The sequence below is a fragment of the Protobothrops mucrosquamatus genome, unplaced genomic scaffold (genome assembly GCF_001527695.2).
Source record: "Protobothrops mucrosquamatus isolate PMUCROS unplaced genomic scaffold, P.Mucros_1.0 scaffold2788, whole genome shotgun sequence".
NCBI lineage: Eukaryota > Metazoa > Chordata > Lepidosauria > Squamata > Viperidae > Protobothrops > Protobothrops mucrosquamatus.
In genome coordinates, this window is record NW_015388825.1 from 156,518 (window position 1) to 177,925 (window position 21,408).

General features: G+C 42.0%; 2 protein-coding genes across 2 annotated transcripts in view; both read right to left on the reverse strand.

Annotated features, from left to right (window-relative positions):
- Nucleotides 1–2,237, reverse strand: part of LOC107296403 (serine/threonine-protein kinase Chk1-like) — an 8,322-nt gene extending 6,085 nt beyond the window's left edge. Inside the window, exons 1-3 of the mRNA XM_015825747.1 lie at nucleotides 2,205–2,237; nucleotides 537–621; nucleotides 75–298 (exon numbers count right to left, since the gene is read on the reverse strand). Of these exons, the coding sequence (XP_015681233.1) occupies nucleotides 75–298; nucleotides 537–601 (289 nt within the window). The 5' untranslated portion in view covers nucleotides 602–621; nucleotides 2,205–2,237. The remainder of the gene's footprint in view (nucleotides 1–74; nucleotides 299–536; nucleotides 622–2,204) is intronic.
- A 2,655-nt stretch (nucleotides 2,238–4,892) lies between these two features.
- Nucleotides 4,893–19,563, reverse strand: STT3A (STT3 oligosaccharyltransferase complex catalytic subunit A). Its single transcript, XM_015825745.1, has 18 exons — nucleotides 19,497–19,563; nucleotides 16,389–16,511; nucleotides 16,051–16,111; nucleotides 15,100–15,221; nucleotides 14,581–14,726; nucleotides 13,597–13,687; nucleotides 12,526–12,632; nucleotides 11,598–11,762; nucleotides 11,305–11,485; nucleotides 10,488–10,643; nucleotides 10,000–10,091; nucleotides 9,582–9,737; nucleotides 8,610–8,798; nucleotides 8,042–8,158; nucleotides 7,661–7,763; nucleotides 6,480–6,668; nucleotides 5,541–5,656; nucleotides 4,893–5,146 (listed from the first exon to the last, which is right to left on the reverse strand). Exons 2-18 carry the CDS (start codon nucleotides 16,474–16,476, stop codon nucleotides 5,108–5,110), a joined length of 2,118 nt encoding a protein of 705 aa, XP_015681231.1. The 5' UTR covers nucleotides 16,477–16,511; nucleotides 19,497–19,563; the 3' UTR covers nucleotides 4,893–5,107.
- Between the last annotated feature and the right edge of the window lie 1,845 nt (nucleotides 19,564–21,408).

Below are 21,408 nucleotides of genomic sequence, written 5' to 3' on the forward strand. Positions count from 1 at the left end.
TAGTAAAATAACACTACCGTCCCTAGATTGCACCGGATCTCAGTCAGTGTGGCCCCCTACAAATTCTCCCATACCTATTCGGTCAAAGAGCTCGCCCCCACTGCAATATTCGAGGAAGAGGTACTGAATGGTGCCTTCTCTTCGGTGTCCATAGAATTTCACAATGTTCTCATGATTCAACATTTTGTTGATACAGATCTCCTTCCTGATCTGTTCCGGGCATTCAATAGCACATTTTATGTCCACCATTTTCACTGCCACTGCTTCCTTGGTGCGCCTATTCACAGCAAGTTGAACTCTGAAGAGGAGACCAAAACAGGGTTGCAAATTAAGTCTTCTACCCTGGAAATTAAGATCACTATAGCTTTGCCCACCCCCCATTTTTCTTCTACAGAAAACAGGGCCCCTTGACTTAAAACAGCATGGATTTCCTCTTCCGTAATTCTTCAGTGTCGTGGATTACAATTTGCAGCTCGTCCTTTTTCTACAGGATTTATCAGAGCTCCATGTTTTATGCATTCACATAAGCTACTTACTCTCCATAAGCCCCTTCACCAAGAGTCTGCACTAAGTCCCAGTCTTCCACAAACGGCACTGCCATTTTCACCACCAGCACATCTGCTACAAATATTTGAAAATAAGAAGGAATTTATTTACTTAGCACATGTATATAGCTGCCCATCTCACAAAAACATGACTCATGGGCAGTGTACAATGGAACAACAGATAAAAACTCCACATAAATAAAATAAATATATAATGCCAAGAATTACAAAATATGGCTGCCAGATACTCATTAATCATAAATATATATATACTGTATATATATTGCATTTTTCAGTTCATTTACTTCTTCAGTTCATTTACTAATAAACAGCAGTAATTATAGATAAGCAAGCCCAGGAAGGTGAATTTAAGATATACTTGCTCATGTGAATCTTGCACGAGAAAAAAAAATGCTTTGGAAGACACAGCGGAAGAGAAAGGCTTGAGTCATCACAAGCTACTCCCTCCTTAAATAAAACAAATTCAATCTGTGGCCCAGAATCCATTGTTGATGCAACCTACACACACATTTTTTACATATTGCAAGAAGCAATGCAACCTTCCCCAGACCTGAAGACAGACTGATGAAGGAAGGACAGCTCCTGGTTATTTCCATCCATCTTCTGGACCAGGGGGTCTTCAAACTTGGCCCTTTTATGACTTGTTGACTTCAACTCCCAGAATTCCTCAGCCAGAGTGCCTGGCTGAGGAATTCTGGGAGTTGAACTCCACAAGTCATAAAAGGGCCAAGTTTGAAGACCCCTGCTCTTTCCTATAAACCCCCCAGCTGCACCATCAAGAAGCATGGGAATTGCACTCTAGTCTCTAGAGCAGTTGTTCCCAAGCTTAGCATGAACACAGCTGAAGTTGAGGGTCTTAAGAGGTCCGTTGCACCGACCCCTTGAGACCCTCAACCTTCAGGTGTAGATATTTTCAATGGAAATCCTCGGTATCTGAATGATTTGACATTTTGGACAAATCATTGTTCATGGGCCCACCGGTTGGTTTAGGTTGGTTGGGTTTCGGATAGGGGCAGTAGGTTTCTCGTGGTGCCAGGCACAAAGGTGCAATTAACAGCAGACTCGGGTCCACATCTATAAAAGTTACCGATCAGTCTGGAGGTGCCCCTAAAGCAGTGTTTCTCAACCTTGACCATTTTAAGGCATGTGGACTTCAACTCCCAGAATTCCACAGCCAGCATTGCTGGCTGTGGAATTCTGGGAGTTGAAGTCCACATGCCTTAAAATGGTCAAGGTTGAGAAACACTGCCCTAAAAGGGAGATCCCCCAAAGCAACCCCCTTGCTCAACGAGCAGATAAGGCTAAACATTTGGGGGGGGGGGCGGTGGGGAGAGAGCTGAAAGCGGGAGAAAGGAGCCGAGTTGAACATGCAAAACAAGGGAGCTGCCTTCCCCAACCGGGCGCCCCCTTGCTTTGCAACTCCCAATTCAGCTGGGGGGGGGAATGCAACGAGCTCCATCCACCCACCCAACCCCAGGCAGGTCGGGAGGGCGCCAGTCCGGCCTGTCCGTCCAGAGACCCTCCCGGGACAAGCTTCTCCCCCCCACCCCCGACACCAGCCTCTCCCCTCCCTCCGCTGCTCGGTTGTACCGACCGCTCGAGTCCCGGCGGCTCCCGCCCGCGCGCGCGCGCGCTCACCCGAGCCCTGCTCTTCCGAAAACGCCGCTCTTCCTTCCCGCCAAAGCGCGTCGCAAGCCGGACGCCCAGCCAGGAGCCGAGGCGAGGCGGAGGATTCCGGCGCCGGCTCCGCCCCTTGCCCGGCCGGAGCCTCGGAGCGGAAAGCGAAGGCGAGCGGGGCCCGCACGTGGCCGGAGTTGTGGCGCGGGGATGCCCGGGGAGAGCCTGCCGCCTCCCGCGTGGCCCGGAGCTTTTTTTTCCCTCCAAGTTGGCAATTAAAAAAAAAAAAAAAAAAGACTTGTGGACTTCAACTCCCAGAATTCCCCAGCCGGCATCGTTGCTTGGAGAATTCTGGGAGTTGAAGTTTTACAACTGTAAAATTGCTGAACTTGAGAACAACAATTCCCCCCGCTTCTTGACGGTGCAGCTGCGGGGGCTTATAGGAAAGAGGATGCCGGACTCCCAGATTACACCAAATTGCTGCTTCTTGGTCCAGAAGATGGATGGGAATAACGGGTGGAAACTGATCAAGGAGAAGCAACTTAGAACTAAGGAGAAACTTCTTGACAGTTAGAACAATTAACCAATGGAACAACCTGCCTCCAGAAGTGGTGAGTGCTCCAACACTGGAAGTTTTTAAGAAGAGACTGGACAGCCGTTTGTCTGAAATGGTGTAGGGTTCCTGCCTGGGCAGGGGGTTGGACTCGATGACCTCCAAGGTCCCTTCCAACTTTATTATTATTATTATTATTATTATTATTATTATTATTACCAGGAGCTGCCCTTCCTTCATCAGTCAGGTCTGGGGAAGGTTGCATTGCATCTTGCAGCAGGTAAACAGTGCGTGTGTGTGTAGGTTGGATCAACAATGGATTCTGGGCCAGGTTGAATTTGCTTTATTTAAGGAGGGAGTAGCTTGTGATGGTTCAAGCCTTTCTCTCCTGTGCCTTCGAAAGCATCCTTTTTTCTCTCTTAGTAACTTTACAATTACGAAAGGTAACTTTTATCGAGCTGGACTTCAATTCCCAGGATTCCCCAGCCAGCATAGTTGCCTGGAGAATTCTGGGAGTTGAAGTCGACACAACATAAAATTGCCGAGCTATAGAAGAACAACTGCTCTAGAGTGTAACTCCTACCATCCTTGACCCGGTGCAAGTGGGGGCTTAAAGGGAAGAGGATTCTAAATTACCAGATTACAGCAAATTAACTGTTTCTTGGTCCAAAAGATGGATGGAAATAAGCAGAAGCTGCCCTTCCTTCATCAGTCAGGTCTGGGGAAGGCTGCATTGCTTCTTGCAACACGTAAAAAAAAACTTTTTTAAAAAAATCTGGCAGTTGACGTCTACAAGTTTTAAAGTTGCCAAGCTTGGACACTCTTGCTTTAAGCCTTGGGGGGATGGGGGGGGTCTCCTCTTTGGGAGCAGGTGGAAAATTCCCTGCGCTAATCTGAGCTGGGCACCTTGGAGCACCCAAGAGTGATCTCCCAGGCAATGCACACCATCAGAATCCTCCAATTTCAGGACTGCTGCCTGTTAGATTTTAGGGTGCCCCAAGGCATCAGATGGGATGGTTGAGGATAACCTGTTTGGTTTTAAGGTACCTGGAGTAGACATTCTGCTTTTGTTTCTAGTTTAATTTCTTAAAAAAGTTGGGAGCAAGGGATATTTTTTCCCAGGCTTTCATCATATTTCCCATCATCTGAACAGGGCAGGTAAGGAAAGCAAGCAAGTAAATCAGGCAGAGGTGGTCATTCCAAGAGATGTGTTGCGCTTGCCCCAAAGATACAAAGCCTAGTGCAAATTGTTCAGAAGTGCAAGGAATACTTTATGTGCAAAGCCAAGGTGTGTGTTGCTTGGGCTTGTCGGCACAAGTGTTTAGAGATTATTTTTCACAAGCGATTGGGGTACATTTCTGAAGGCTTATATAAACGGTTCAGACCTCTGAAAAGTCACCAAATATTTGTGTGTTTGTTTAAAGGCAGCCTATAGCTGAGAAGGGAAAATGGCAGAGTTCCTAAAATAATATAAAATGCCACTTCATGCAATAGCTCGTGTTTTCTTTATTGCAGCAGCCTCCTGGGCAATACCCAATGAAATCTCAACCAGGGATTCCTGCCGCCTAAGCTCATATTTCATTTGAAGGCTCTAAGACGGGGGTCTTCCAACTTGGCTGCTTTAAGACTTGTGGACTTCAATTCCCAGAATTCCTCAGCCAGCCATGAAGTCCCTAGCAGAACTGTTCCAGGTTTCCCCCCCAATTTTATTTTTTATCAAAAGTAAAACAGGAACACCCTTCAATCATATAGCTATTTCTTTAAAAAAAAAACACCTACACATTTCTGAAAGACTACCGTATGCAAAATTTACCCAGAGCATTACAGTGATGTCTTTCATAGATTTTTTTTCTTTTCATCATGAATATCTTACATCATATTGTACAAAACCAAATGGTTAAGTAACAGACCAAATATGTCCATTTGTGTCATTGGAGTGTGCAGGAATAAAAAATACTATAGGAGAACCAGTTGGGAGAACTAATTCAGTTACTGGCACCCTCTTGGGCTATAAATATCTGGCCATTTAGATCAGCTGTCAAACTAGGACCAAATTCTTAGTATCCTCAGTTTAGAGAGCAATAGAGTAAGGAAAACTGATTTAACTACCACTGTACATTATCAAGAGACAAGGTAGAAAGAAATGAGCAAGAACCCACATTTTCCACACCCTTTTAATTATCCTTTCATAAAGCTACTCCTTCTGATTTGGTAGCAGGTTTGTATTTATAAAAATCATAATACGGATTCATTACATGAAGATGGGATTCCTTGGGCAATTAAGTCCCAAGTCCATGCCTGCAAAGAGTATAAAAACCATCTGTTTCACAAAGGCTCGATCAGTGCTTATTATGGTACATCTGAAGGCAGGTTACGTTCTTGACAACCCACGATTATCCAAGTCCTTTACCTGTTAAAACAAAATTTAATTTTTTAGGGGTTTTTTTCCGTTTCAATGTTATTTGTAGAAGGTATTAAAAACTAATAAAAGTTTTAATAAAAACTAGAAGTTATTTGCAACCTTCCCTGCCTCTCCTCCCTGGGAGAAATCAGATAGGTTTAGGGATCACTCGACCCATTTAACTGCAATAATTTGCTTAACAACCTTGGCAAAAAGGTTGTAAAATCAGGCTCGCCTAACAACAGTGGAAATTCTGATCTGAATTGATAAGTTGGGGACTACCTGTAGTACAGATTAACTATCAGTTGTGATCTGTCCATCCATCCCTCCTTCCATCCAATGTACTGGCTGCCCATCTTACCACCAGGTAACTCGATGCTACAACTGTATGTGGTTGGCTTACTTTATATATTCGAACTAGCCAGTGTTCTGTGGTATAAGCTTCTTCCAAAACATCAAGCTCAAAGTCTTTGTTGCCAATTTCAGCATTTCTCACTCTGTCATAACCTGGTGGGCGTTCTAAACACAAAGGAAAGCAAACAACGACTTGAAAAAGGTTAACCAACCATTCCTGATCCTATGAATTCCAATTATTTCCCCTTACAAAAAACACATTCAAGCTTTTTTAAAACTCTGGGTAACCTTCTTTAAGGTAATATGTAATCAACCATGCCTGTGTCTTGTTCCATATCAAGCTCTCTCTGTATCGGAGAACAGGAGCAGAGCAAAGAGGGTGCAAAATAGGGTCACCCGCGATATAAATTCCAAGTTCCCATAAAGCAAAGAATATGAAAACTATTGGCGGAAATCCAGCTGCAGTGGAAATAAAAATGGAATGCAAAGCTGGTCCAAGCTCAAAATAATTCCCCAATACTCAAAACAGCACTTTTAGTGCTCAAGAGGCATGCGGGAGAATTCACTGGAGAAAGCAATTATCTTTGGAAGACGGTCAACGGTAAAAGGAAACCAGGCTGCCCAAGAACACAATGGCTGGACACATCAAAGCTGACACCAGCCAGAGTATAGAAAAACTCAAAGTAATACAGAATTGGAAGATGTGGAGAGACCTGGCCCATAGAATCGCCAAGAGCCGGACACGACTGAATGGATAACATCATCCGTTGCTCAAGGTAAAATGAGATAAAATATTTTATGCACCTCAAGGTTACTACTAGCTACCCCATGCTGGAGAATAAAAAAAAAACAACCCTAATTTTCTCGAGAATAAAATAGAACGAGGCACCTAAGACATGGAACGTGCAGAGAACAGCATATAGAAAAAGGGAATGTCCTCCAAACTAACTCCTCAATAATGCTGCAAAATGGGGACAAAATCACTCACTTGCTTCTGTATAGACCTGTCCAAAACGGTAGTAGCACATCTTGTACATAAGGCAGTTAAGCAGCACTGGGGAGCCCTCTCGGTCTACCCGGAACTCTCCGGTCGGTGTATAGTAATCATGTTCCTTTATGTGCTTGCCGGTGTCTGTGCTCCCTCCAATTCTCACCATCCACAAGAATTTGTTGATGTCTATGGAACAAAAAGTAAGGCAGTTGATGAACCTGTTCCAATTCATCAGGGTTGAAGGAGTCTTTACCTTCCTAGTTATCATAAGATTCTCAAAAAAAAAAGACCAAAATCAGTCTGTTGCTAAATTAACCACATTATACCAGCAGGAAAAGAAAAAAAAAATCTCTCTGGATCAATGTTTCTCCACCTTGGCAAATTTAAGATGTGTGGACTCCCAGAATTCCCCAACCAGCCAATGGATGGCTGAGAAGTTGAGAAATATTGTTGTGGATTAACAAGGCCATCTGGTTTGGATTTTTTAAATGCAGAAAACGTGAAGAATATAACAACAACAACAACAATAATAATAATAATAATAGTAGTCGTAGCAGTAGTAGTAGTAGTAGTAGTAGTAGTAGTAGTAGTAATAAAGTTGGAAGGGGAAAGGCACACAACTAGTTCAACAGGACAAACTAGCCGAAGAGATGGTGTTTGTGCATCACAAAACAATATGCTATGAACAGGTTTAATAATAATAATAATAAAGTTGGAAGGGACCTTGGAGGTCATCTAATCCAACCCCCTGCTCAGGCAGGAAACCCTATACCATTTCAGACAAATGGCTGTCCAGTCTCTTCTTAAAAACTTCCAGTGTTGGAGCATTCACCTCTTCTGGAGGCAGGTTGTTCCACTGGTTAATTGTTCTAACTGTCAGGAAGTTTTTCCTTAGTTCTAGGTTGCTTCTCTCTTTGATTAGCTTCCATCCGTTGCTTCTTGTCCTGCCCTCAGGCGCTTTGGAGAATAGCTTGACTCCCTCTTCTTTGTGGCAGCCCCTGAGATATTGGAAGACTGCTGTCATGTCACCCCTTGTCCTTCTCTTAGTTAAACTAGACATACCCAATTCCAGCAACCGTTCCTTATATGTTTTGGATTTATGTAGGGATGCGCACAATTCAATGACTCAGGAACCCTGAAAGTTCCTTTCAAGGGAAATAATAAAAACATAGCATTACCATCTGAGGAATATCCAGTGAGGCCTCCAAATATAACTAGCACGTAACTGACATCCAATTCCCTCATGATCTCATAAGCCCGCTCTTCAGTGGACGCCATGGCCTGGAAACACACATCAGCTCATAAATTCAACCTTCATCAATTTGCTGAGGTATAAAAATATGCTGTTATTATTTTATGCAATTGATCCTCCACTACCTCAGTCATAATGGGTGCTAGCAATGTGCAGGTAAAAGAGGAATGAATAAAGATCGAGCACTTGCATTCAGAATTCCTTGGATGTATAAAGGTTAATTGTGATTTTTTTTAAAAAAAAATGCCTTCACTATTCAAAATACAAAGAAAATTAGGGAAATCGTTCATAAGCATTCAGCACCTACCTGTCCAACTCGGGAAATATGTGTATTATTCCAAGTATTGTTATCCACGAGGATGGTTCGATTTGCCATAGCTGTTATCTGATAACCATAATCCCACCACGACATCACTTTTGCATCCTGAGATCAGACAAAAAGACAACATTTCAGTGAACACGCAAATAATAAATGCCGATGAGCTGATGGTGAAAATAGTTACAAAACAAGTATTTTACTTTACTGGTTACAAAACAAGTATTTTTCTGGTTTGCGTCGCAAGCTTTTCAGTTGGATGAGAATGCCAACCTTCTAATTGTTAATCAAGATGATTAAATGACTTTGTCCGCAGGCAGTGAAAAGATAAAAGCAAAACAGTGAGCTTATTAACACTTGCAGAGAATTTATTTGTCCTGTAGCTGCCTCAGAAATCTTGGTGATGTGTAAATGCTTTATATATTAGCCGACATACAGACTTTAGACAAAAATTTGGGGGGTAGGAAACAGATTTTTTTAAAAAAAAACAAATTAGCATTAAGAAAACCTACAGCCTGTTCCAATTTTCTTGCACAGAGACCAATTGTGCAAGTATTACCTCTGGTGTATTGTGACGAAGCCAATAATACGCTTCTCTGAAGTCATCGAAAATAATTCTGCTCCCATCACCACCACGAGCAGACAGAACTATTGAGGGAGAAGAGTAGGCTTCACTGGTTACCCAAGTCGAATGAAAGGTGTAAGTGATCAAGAAGAAGGCCATGACAAGGATCATCCCGCTGGCAACCTAAGAAGCAACCGGAATCAATAATAATAATAATAATAATAATAATAATAATAATAATAATAATAATAATAATAATAATAATAATAAAAAAGTTGGAAGGGACTTTGGAGATCATCTACTCCAACCCCTTGCTCAGGCAGGAAACCCTATACCATTTCAGACAAATGGCTGTCCAGTCTCTTCTTAAAAACTTCCAGTGTTGGTGCATTCACCGCTTCTGGAGGCAGGTTGTTCCACTGGTTAATTGTTCTGTCAGGAAGTTTCTCCTTAGTTCTAGGTTGCTTCTCTCCTTGATCAGTTTCCATCCGTTGCTTCTTGTCCTGCCTTCAGGCGCCTTGGAAAATAGCTTGACTCCCTTTTCTTTGGGGCAGCCCTTGAGATATTGGAACACGGCTATCATGTCACCCCTCATCCTTCTCTTCCTTAAACTAGACATACCCAATTCCAGCAACCGTTCTTTATATGTTTTAGCCTCCAGTCCCTAATCATCTTTGTTGCTCTTCTCTGTACTCTTTCTAAAGTATGCCTAAAGTATTTTGCCTAAAGTATGCCTAAAGTATTTGGGGGGGGGGAACACTATTTTGTTAAAGGAACCTTTTAACAGGCATTCAGAGGTATTCTGAACAGGTATTCTCTGGCCAATAATCTAGAGACAGTTCCAATGATATCTCCTTCCACCTCTAGTAAAGTAGAACATTCTATGCACAAGGCTATAAGCTGTATTTTAAATATGTGGCTGGAAGCCTTGATGTATCAAACAATTATGCTTATATCAACACTCACTTCATTTTTGATGGGGTAAGTAGAATCCTGTTGCTTTTTAGATTTCTTATCGGGTCGGCTGATGTCTAGGTTTTTCATGTAGGTTGACAACACTTGAGAAACTCCAATGCCAGACAGAATACACATAACTGGGGCCAGTACCAGCATGAGACGAACCTAATAAAACACCAATTTACTGAGTACATTCAGCCATACGCATATACATGATTTTCTGGGAGGTGAGAGGGAAAAGGAGATCAGATACGATGCCTGTTGTCTCTATTTATTCCCCGCTCCCTGAAAAATAAAACCCACTTGCCCAGTGCATCTTGTCTAATGTACCTATCAAGGAGCAAAATAAGACAATCTCTTTTATTCATGCTAGTACATTCTTCCCCCAAAACCCAAATCCCATGGTAAGCCAACATTCGGGACTCACCATCACAGCAGAGAAATACATGCTTGTGACGCCATACATGATTATGAAAATTCGGGCATCAGACAGATGGCTGAAGCAGTAATACAGACCAACTGTAAGATAAAAAGAGAACGGGTCAACTGTTAAGCGTAGAATAAGATTTGGAAAAATCTTGTCAAACAAATTTTAAGACTGAAGTAGACATTTGCAGAATAAAAACTTTGAAGGCACCAAGTAAGATATTCTGATCACATTTTTTCCCCCAACTATCTGCTTGAGACATTTTCTTAAGATCTTATTTTTTCCAAGTAAGAATCTGGTCTTTTTTTAAAAAAGCCAAATTTCAGCAGAACATTGTTTACATGAAATTAAAATTTTACGAGTCAAGTCCAAGATTAGCATAGAATGAAGCAATTAACAAATTATGTTGGAAGTAACAGAGGATGACCAAACAAGACATAAGCTAAAATACACAATATTATTGTCACACATTTCTACACTATACAAACCTGGAAACATGAAAACAAGAAGCTGAAGATCAAAATAGTAGGATGACCAAGTGGTGGGCTGGTGCTCAGAAACTGAAGCAATGATTGGGATATTATTCTTTGCATAAGAAGGATCAAGCAAAGAGTAGAAGCGTCCGGTCCATGGAGAAATTTTTCCTGACAAAATTGAGAAATAACTAGGCTCAAAAAAGATATTAATGCAGCAGTGTTATAATATCTTCAAGCAGTATCTCAACATGCCTGCATAATGCTTGAATTATACACAGACACACACAGAGATTCTATAACAAATCTAGAAATTCAGTTTTGTTAAAAGATAGAATCAAAATATCTTTTCCAATTATGGCCAGAAAATTTAATCAGGATTATTGCTTCTTCCTTAGACATATATTAAAAGAATCATTTTTGACTAAATATAAAACTCTGCTCCTGCAATTCAGATTGTACTTATTGATCCATAATTCTTCAAAGCTTCAATCACATGACTAATTAAGTCCCACTATTCATTTGGTATTAAATAGTGTCCAAAAGCTGGAGAGTTTTAATCTATTTCCACAATTTGCTTTCAAATAAGTAAACAGAAACATTATTTTCAGGAAGTTGCAATGCCCCAAAATGCATGCTAACACAGTGAAACTAACTCATGTGTCCAAAGATTTCTGAATCTCAAAAATAAAAAAAAGGAGAGCATCCAATCAAAAGCAGAGAAACTCTCCACTAAAATAGTTACTTTTCTGGATCCATTGGTTTAAAGTTCCAACGAAACTGGATAGAAATACATCAGTACGCATCCTTAAGACCTGCAGCATCCCCTTACCTGTTAACATCAAAACAGCTCCTATGGATAGAAGGACAAAGCCAACCAAGGAGATCACGCTCCTGAAGAGAATCTCAAATTGCTGAGGATTCAGTTTGCTGCGCAGATAATCCACAAAAGCATGAATCTGACAGAGACCAAAAACCCCCAGGGCAGCCATGTGTTCAGATGAAAGAACGGGCTATGGGGAGGAAGGAAGAAGCCCAATTAAGCTACTTTTTTATGACAATTAAATGCTTTTGTTTGACCAGCAGGCTACTGAGTTAGCTATTTGCCTCAACTACTGTCATTACCTGGAAACCGACAAAAGAGATCTGCATGGAGAGAATAGTTCCTAAGCAGTATACTGTACAATAAGCCACATAGATCCGGTGGGAGAATCGTCCAGTCAACATCAGCACCAGGACATGAAGTGGAATTAGGTTGATTAAAAACACGTAGCCACCCCAAGAAGAAACCTGGGGAAAAAACAAATGGAACACAGAAATGATACATTTCTAAATGCCGCAAGTTGGGATGCTAGAGAGATGAATAACACAAAAGCTTTGCTTCCCTCAAAAATCTTACTGTTCTTAGCAGCTAAGTTTGAAGGTTGACTGTTCCTTTTAATGTTAACATGCCTATCTTTGTAACACAAGCAAGACCAGGTCTCTGAGGGCTAATGTAAAGGTTTAAGTTAAACTAGGAATAGGAAAGCACTGCCTGTTTTTTGCCTTCATTCCTGAGACACAGTGACTCATTCCAGACAATCTCTCAGCTTAACTATCTAGCATGATTTTTTTGTGAAAATAAACACTGGGGAAGGAAAGAGAAGCATTCACTCTTTTGGGCCCCAATATGCAAGGTGTGATTTAAATTTAACAAATAACTCAGCTGCGAAAGAAAAAAAAGAAAACCATCTAGTCTTTATTTAGCGATTTATAAAAATAGCTTGGCTTTGACAAGTGACACAGATGGAGGCTAAGAGGTACAAGCTATAGTCTGAAATAAGGAGAACAGTAGCACTCATTTATCCTTTCCTTCTCCAAGGACAGAGGTACATGCTTCAAGAATGGTGCTACATAGTCCTTAATAGCAAAGTTGGTGGCTTCAGAAATTTACAAAAATGCAATAATGCTTACAAATGTACAAAGTATAAATAAGTCGGGAAGCGATTCCAGACCGAATTGTGTCTGTTTTGATGGGATGCCTCAAAGCGTGTAGTGAAAAGTTATCACTCACCATGTAGAAATAGGCCAGCGCGCAAATGGCCGCCCAATAGATGGAACCTGTCTTCACAGCTTTGATCCACATATAGTAGGTCAGAAGCATGCAGAATATAGCAATACCTGGAAATAAACCAGATCTAAGTCAAACTTCAGCCTTTCGATCCAAAGGTGCAAAACCTGTAATTACTACGTAAAAGAGTAAAAGATATACTATAAAGAGGTGTTTTCCAATCTTGGCAAATTTAAGATGGGTGAAACTCCCAGAATTCCCCAGCTAGCATATTTAAGTCCACACATCTTAAAGTTGCCCGAGTTGGTAAACATTGTCAAATAAAGTCTTGAGTTCTCAGAAAGAAAAGAGGACTGCTTATCATATATTTGTCTCCTAATTTTTCTTCACTGTATTTCACTTATTCATGTTTCCAATTTATATCCCATTCAAAGGGCATGCGGTACACTCAGTAACAGAATTCTATAATTTTTAAAAACATCATGAACTTTTATGAAGGCCAGTATTAGTAGTACTGTATCAGCAAAGAGCTACTCTCATAATGCATTTTTAAAGGGTTCTTAAACTTTTGCACTATTCCTTTAAAACAGATTTTTTAATAAAACTCCAAGAAGCAGATTTCATGTGAAAAATACTTTACAGTGAAACCAGAAATAAGACTTGAACTAAAAAGTAATTTTACTGCCAATAAAATTATTAAATCCAAAGCTTCCTTGTTTCATGCCAGGAACAAATGTTTTATATCTGCCTTAGCATCAAATGGTTACAATTTTAATTTTATTAGTTTTATTTGAGAGATGAATGAGGATCATTAAATCAACAAAGAGATCAAGACTGAACTAACCAGTTTCTTCAATCCTTGTTGTCAGAGATCTTGGCATTTCCCCCCATAATATCACACAACAGAATATTCTATATTTGTTTCTATAAAGTATATTCCGTTGCCTATATAGTGCTTGCGTGACTGAGGAGAGAACCAACTTCCTTCCTTCCTTCCTACCTACCTACCTACCTACCTACCTAAATTTATTCCAGGCTGAAATTATTAAGGACATTAAAAAAAACTGACCTCACCTTCATTATCATAGGAGCCTGCAACAGAACGGGAGATGTAACCAGGCACCACAGCAATCATAGCAGCGGCCAAAAGACCAGCTCCTGCATCCTAGGCAGAAAAAAAGAAAAGAAAGAAAGTCACTAATGCTGACATTTCCAAGATGTGTAAAGAGTGTCAGGAGGGAGGCTCCATATGTTTCTTAGACATGATCACTTTTCTTGCCTTTATTACTATTTTTATTTCGTCAAAATAATAATTTTGTAAAGAAGTGATGAATAAAGGCTGTTACAAACAAGTTAACGGAAATCTAAGTAAATTTCTAGTTTGTAATCAGCAAACATCTTCCCACTGAAGCGTCTAAAATATACTTTCAGTATTCAACATACGTGACCTTCCATCTTAAATCAACATGCATGAATGTTAAAAACATGAATGAATGCATCTAAAAGCTTAGACCAGGGGTAGGCAACTTTGGCTCTTTTACGACTGGTGGACTTCAACTCCCAGAATTCCTGAGCCAGCATGGCTGGCTCAGGAATTCTGGGGGGTTGAAGTCCACGAGTCGTAAAAGAGCCAAGGTTGCCTACCCCTGGCTTAGACAGTCTTTCAGTGCAACCTATCTAGGAATATTGTGTGTTTGTTTATTACATTTTATCCAACTTTTCAAGGCAGAGAACATACATAATACCCTCATGCCTAAGACAGGACTAGAACTCTCCGTCTCCTGGTTTCTAACCAGCACCTTAACCACTATACCATAGTATTACACTTTTCTTCACTGCTTCCCAATATGCTAACATGGTACCAATACAGACCCCCAAATACAATGATTATATTAAGTTTGGCACAGCTTACAATTAAGACTGTTCTTGAATCAGCCAATCAATAGCTGAAAGGAAGAGGAACTGTAGAAATAAACATTGCCAGTCTCAACTTTTCTATACAACGCACAGAAAGTACAGCTCCCATTGCCAGAAGTTGGCTCTATCTTTCAGTATTACCTTAAGTTCTTTGGTGAGGTGGTATGTTACTATGGTGGTGAAGGAAGAAAAGAGGGGGGCCAGAAACACACACACATTTCGGATGTCTATTGTAATGTGGAAGAAGTGCAGAACGTGATAGATGGCAGCTGATGTGATCATTAAACCTGAAATAAAATGAAGCAGGGATGTAATTTGCAAGGAGTTACTGGTCTGCTGGATGCAAAAGTGGAAGTGTTATGTTTGCGAGAGACTTAAGCAAAATCTGGACTGCCGAGACAACTAGCTCTCAATATCGCTGGCTGACTATAGGGTCTCTTATAGATCTGTAAGCATGCTTTTCCCTATAAAATGAAGCCAATACCACATTGGATTAATTATGTTTGGCTGCACTACCTGAAAAATGAATGACACTTGCTTACCCGTTTGGGGGTATTTGTTGCATCTGTGATCCGCAGAACATCAGAAAAGAACTATTCTCAAATGTGACGCCATTACAATATATTGTGCATTGGTCTTTGAGAAATGCCTGGCTCTTACCTGGGTAGATGGTTCCACCTATGATCCTCCCCAGAGGGTACCATGCTCTATCATCGAACCAGTTGTGAAATTTATAAAAACCCTCTTCTGCCAAGAAGCGAGTGGTGCGGTAGTTAAAATACCTGTGGGAGTAACAGAAATCTGAGTCTTTTGCCAGTAAGATTTTATTGTTTGCTGTTCCTCATATTGCAGACTTGGCCTTCAGTTGCAGTACTTATGTAGCAAAGCTCCCAATTCCAATATACAAATTAACACCAACTTGATAAAAACAGTTTTTCTCTTGGATCCTTATAGAATCCAAACAGAAATATTCTAAATGCATAAAGGATTAACCTTCTTTGCAGGCAACCAAGAAAATGTAGCCTGGCCTTATATTTCTAAATATCATTACGCGCTCTCTAGCTTACTGTAACAACACAAATATTCCGTTATACAAACTACTCTTCACCATACCAGACTGTTGAGCTAAAGCATCCAATACATCCCATAACCATTCAATAGTAGTCCGTTATTTTTGAGTCAATCTCACAATTGTAAACATTCCTTTAGAACAGTGTTTCTAAACCTTGGCAAGATTTGTGGACTTCAATTCCTAGAGTTCCCATGGCTGGACTGGATAATTCTGGAAGTTGAAGTCCACACACATCTTAAAGTTGCTAAGGCTGTTTTAGAAGAAACACTTCTATTATATTTCATACTCAAGATTCATAGTCAATCCAGGCAGAACTGGCTAGAATATTAATTTTATCGCAAAATTATCTGAATCTAATGTTAGTTCTTTGTCTTCCAGAAAAATATTCTTCCCTGATATATTGCGAAGCCCTATTGCTGAAGCAGAACAACCTGCTTTATTATTTGGAAGCCTAGTATTCTACACTAACATAACCTGCACCTGAACACACCAAGACAAAGGATCTCTCCAATCAAATCAGAGTCAAGAGGGATACTTACGGATCAAATTCATGAATGACACTCTCAAATCGTAACACAGAGAAAAGTCTAGTAGAAAAAGCTGCAACACAAAGAAATAAATATGCAGAGGTGACTATTTATTTATTTAGTGTATGGTTAAATCATGGGGTTTCAATGATCTTAATATTAGTTATCTGCCAATTGGAAACATAGAGGCTAGAAATGTTGAACCAGGCCAAGTCAAGGTTGATTATATGACTAGGAGAACAAAATGCCAAAGTTCAAAGTGGTATTCACATTAAAAAAAAAACTCAACAGGTAATGGTTACAGCCATACAATATTCTTGCCAGCTAGAGTTTTTAAAGCATAGACTTACAAAGAATAGCTGCCATGGACAGAATCAGGAGCTTGAGGAGGGTGTCCTGTTTTTCATATGACAAGCGGAGGAAACCTAACTTGGTCATTCTGGCAAAGGTAACCAAAGGTAACACTTAAACACCTGAAAGGAAAAAAGAACCCCCAAAATTAAGTACAAACACATTCTTAAAGTCATCCTTATTAACACATCATAAGCAAATGTTGCATGGTGGGATAGCGGCACAGATTTCATTTTATCAGGATCAAACAGTGTTGTTGTTTCCTCAAAACAATGTACCATCCATCCATCCATCCATATAAATTAGTGTAATTCTATTTGTACTTCCCCAGAATCCAACAGGAAATATATAAGAAATGTTCATTGCTTTGTTTAATCACAACCACCGTGATGGTTTAAGGACCTAAACAATGCCAACTAAAACAAAGAACAGCTTTTTGAAGGAGGCTTTCTACATTTTCATGTGTTCCCAATACATTCCACTGTTTAACCGTTTTTAAAACCTCAAAAAGCAAAAGTTATTAAAAACTATCCAACAGTTGCCAAAAACATTCAAAGCAAACATTTCAGTATTAACTTAAAATTATCTTTTTCCACCCAGTAGCCTATGAGGGAGCTGCATTAGCATAAATTTTATCTTCTAGATGTGGGTTTCACACAAAAGTTCAGGTTTACAGAAGTTTGAAAAGGTTACGCTGACAAGAAAACGTGAGTTTATCTCATGCAACCTTTAAACACTGCTTAAAATAAATATTTGTTTGCTGGCCAAGTGGGGGATCTGAAAGAACATGTACTTCATGAAAATGAAACCAAGAAGAAAGTTAATTGCTTAAAAAGCCAGGTGCACAGTTCATTTTTGCTAACAGCTGCTCCAGGAGAAAAAAAGAAACATAAGTTCTAATTCAACTTCCTATCTGAAATCCACTTCTTTCAAATCAAGTTTCATTTGGGATTCAACAACAACCACAGATTTTTTTTTTATCTTAAACTATGTAGCAATGAATGAGAACAAGGTTTCCAATAAACATTCCAATAAAACTAGAATTATAAGGGGTCCCATTCAAGTGCTGCAGTTACTAAATTACAAATTTAAATGCTCCCAATAAAAATCCGAAACAGGGCTAGGAAGTATCAGTTTAGAGCAAATAAAAGGAGTAAAACATTATTAACATCCCAGGTAAAGTCCACCAGGCATAGGAGCTACTTTTCAAGCAGCTCTCCTATTATTTAGCACACAATTAAACTTTGAGGTTAGAATATAGTAGCATTCAAGACCACAAATATCCAGCCCAAAGTTATTCTAAATATATGTGCTAAATATATGACCACTGTGCATCTTAAAATGTAACCGTGGTCACTAGAACTATATAGACTTATTCTTATATAGCACAGTACTCTGAGATTTAAAATCAGTGAGAAATTGTCAAGATGATATTAGTCAACTTAACCAACTCTTGAACACTGACTTGCACAGGTTTCCTTTCCGATTCTTCAACTCAGTGCTGGAGTTAGATAAGTTGGCTCATATTAGCTTGACAAATATAGGTGAAATCTCAGACTTACAAAAATACAGATTTGCACTAAACATTAAGAATGAAGTGCAGTGAAACAGATTCATAGAAAGTAAGCTCTTCTCTGTCGGGGTATTTAAGCAAAAGTTGAATCAGCATCTGACAGAGAGGCTTCAGGATTATATAATCTCCCAGAGTCCTTCCACATTTTAATTTTTAATAATTATAGATCTAGGGACACGATTTCATGGATTTTAAGAACCTTTGTGCATGCAAATAGTGCGCAAAGCAAGGACCCGGATGCATTTTCGGCTCTCTTGAAAAAAAATGGGAAATATAATATACCCATTCCTTACATGCAGCATAAGGAACTACTGAAGAGAATCAATGCGAAAATATCGGACTTGCTTTTTTATAGTTAGTAAGGTCAACTATCTGCAATGTGTGGGAAATGGCTAATCTGGCTATTCTTAGCATCTAGCCAGAGAGCTTTAAGCACTGCTAGCAGTGATTTTTTTTTAATTGAAAATCCATCATCCTGAACTCTTCTGGATGCCAATCATACACAACTGTCTGTGGTACACACACACACAGACACACACACACACACACACACACACGGGACAAGCAAAGCTGTCAAACACTGAGGATGATGAGATCTACCTTACAGGGAGGTAGAAATATCAAGGGAAATGAAAAACGTTCCTGGGGGGCCGAGGCAAAAAAAGAAAACGGAAGGACAGAATAAAAGGGGGCCCATGCTAGGGTTCAAATGGGTGGAGAAATCACAGCTTAGGGCTCTACAAAGCTTTAAAACGGAGAGAGAAGTCCGGTGCAACGAGACCTAAAATTAGGCTACTACCCGCCTCCTTCCTGGCAGCCCTTCCACCTTCCTCCTTGCGGAGGGGCCGTGGCTGCTTGCACACGCGTTGCTCAAGGGCACCCCGAGCTCCGCTTCTCGCTTAAAGGGGGTCAGGGGCGCTAGGGAACCAGGGTTTAAACCAGGGGTAGTCAACCTTGGCTCTTTTATGACTCGTGGACTTCAACTCCCAGAATTCCTGAGCCAGCTTAGCTGGCTCAGGAATTCTGGGAGTTGAAGTCCACGAGTCATAAAAGAGCCAAGGTTGACTACCCCTGCTTTAAACTGACGCCGCTTTAACGCTAACGTGTGAAGTCATCCTGCCCGCGTGTTCAAGACTCGATTCATTCTCTGAAGGAGGGCTTTCGGGCCAAGCCCATCTCACACGCGCGCTTCCCCGTTGCCTGGGAAGGATGGGCACCTTATTCCCTTGAGGAGCTGCTTTTCCAGCTGCAAGGCTTGGGGGGAGGGGGGGAAGCGGGAGATGCGGCGGCCGATGCAGAAGGAAGCCGCGCGGCGCGATCGGCGGCCTCGGGAAGCCACCCCCCTCTTTCCTTCCAGAGGCCGCCTTAGGCCGATCGCGCGTGGGGTGATCGGGGGGGGTATCCACGAACCCCCCCCAGCCCTGATCCCACCGCCCAGCCGTTGCCGCCCTCCTCCTCCTCCTCAGGCTGCAGCCACGCCGCCTTCCCCTTCCCCTTCCTCGCCTGAGACGCCCTCCGGGCCACGATGCCTCACCGGGGACTCAGAATTCGCTCTCCGCCCCGCTCCCTCCGCCATCCGCTCCACGCGCGCCCACTCCCAGCTCCGCAGCCCGCCCGCTTCCCCGAGCCTCGAACGGTAGATCGCTACTGGCCCAGAGGCGCGTCGATCACGGCGGTGGGCCCGCCCCACGGAAAAGAGGACTGGGCCGAAGCCGCGTCCGTCAGCAAAGCGGAAGTTCGAAGGACGAGCGCCGCCAGCTCCGTCTCCGGTGAGAGGGGAGGCGGGCCGACGGGGTTGGTTGTCCTGAAGGATGAGGGAGGCTGGGTTGAGGCGCGAGTAGTGACGTGTCGCTCTGGGTAACGGGGATGAGCGAGACAGAGCGCGGAGGGGGCGTGGCCAGAGGCTTTCACGTGGCAGGAGGCGGCATGGCGAGTTCGCGGCCGGGAATAGCCGGCCGGGTTCCCAAAGTGCGTCTGAACGGCACAGGTTTAAGGATGAGGGAGTTCTTGCAGCTTTTTCCCAGTCCTCCAACTGGCAGGATCCCGTCAGGATGACCGCACCAGCTGAGCATTAGGACATGCCTACTTTAATGGGAAAAAAGGACTAGGGGGTGACACGACAGCAGAGTCTTCCAATATTTGAAGGGGGGGGGGCAGGTCAATCTATTCTCCAGAAGCCCAGGACAAGGCAGGACCAGAAGCAATCAAGGAGAGAAGCAACCTAGAACTAAGGAGAAAAATCCTGATAATTAGAACAATTAATCAGTGGAACAGAAATGGCCTCCAGAAGTTGTGGGTGCTCCATCACTGGAGGTTTTAAGAAGAGAACGGACAGCCATTTGTCCAGAATGGTATAGGGCAGGGGTCTTCAAATTTGGCCCTTTTATGACTTATGGACTTCAACACTGGCTGAGGAGTTCTGGGAGTTGAAGTCCACAAGTGGGCCAAGTTTGAAGACCCCTGATATAGGGTCTCCTGCTTGAGTAGAGAGTTGGACTAGAAGACCTCCAAGGTCCCTGCCAACTCTGTTATTCTGATCTTACAGGGCCAGCCACTGTCAAAGCTGACACCAGCCAGAGCATAGAACTCAAAGAAGCAGTGCAAGATTGTCGGAAGACACGGAGAAACCTAATCCATAGAATCACTTCGAGTGGGACACCACTGAAAGGATAACATCAACCACATTGCCAGCACTTCTGAAAGGCATCAGGCTGGCCACAGCGTAAGGTTTTTTTTTAAATGGCCATTTTGTGGGTGTCTGATTGCTCACTGGTTATTTTATTATTAGAGGAAATCAATATGCCACTGATTTCAATTGGCATATTCCCAAATAAGCATACCTTGTTGATAGCTTGGGGGTACCGTTTGCTCAACACGAAGACCACCTCCATCCAAAGAGTTTTTCTTCCCATTTTCTTCTCAAAAAGAGGCAGAGTAGCAACTGGGTACAAGTGATGGGTCTGCATTTTAAAGATCCAAGTGTTTAAGATAGACGGGAAAAAGCAAGGTCCCTGGCTCCTCTAAGGGGGAGGCTGTGTTTGCACTATACACTAGATAAGCTAATATGGTGTGGAAAGTTGAATTCTGTAGGTCAGGGGTAGTCAACCTTGGCTCTTTTATGACTCGTGGACTTCAACTCCCAGAATTCCTGAGCCAGCACATCTAGGTTGCACAGCTGGCTCAGGAATTCTGGGAGTTGAAGTCCACGAGTCATAAAAGAGCCAAGATTGACTACCCCTGCTGTAGGTTATAAGAACCAGGGCTTTTTTTCAGCCGGAACGCGGCGGAACCGCGTTCCGGCACCTTTTTCCGGGCCGGCCGCACCGGAAATAGCCCCTCCCACACCGGAAATAGCCCCTCCCAAATTTTACTTGCATTCCTGTTCTCTAAAGGGGCGGTCCTAGGGTTTGATGAGGGCGTGGCCAGGTTTGAGTTCCGCCACCTTT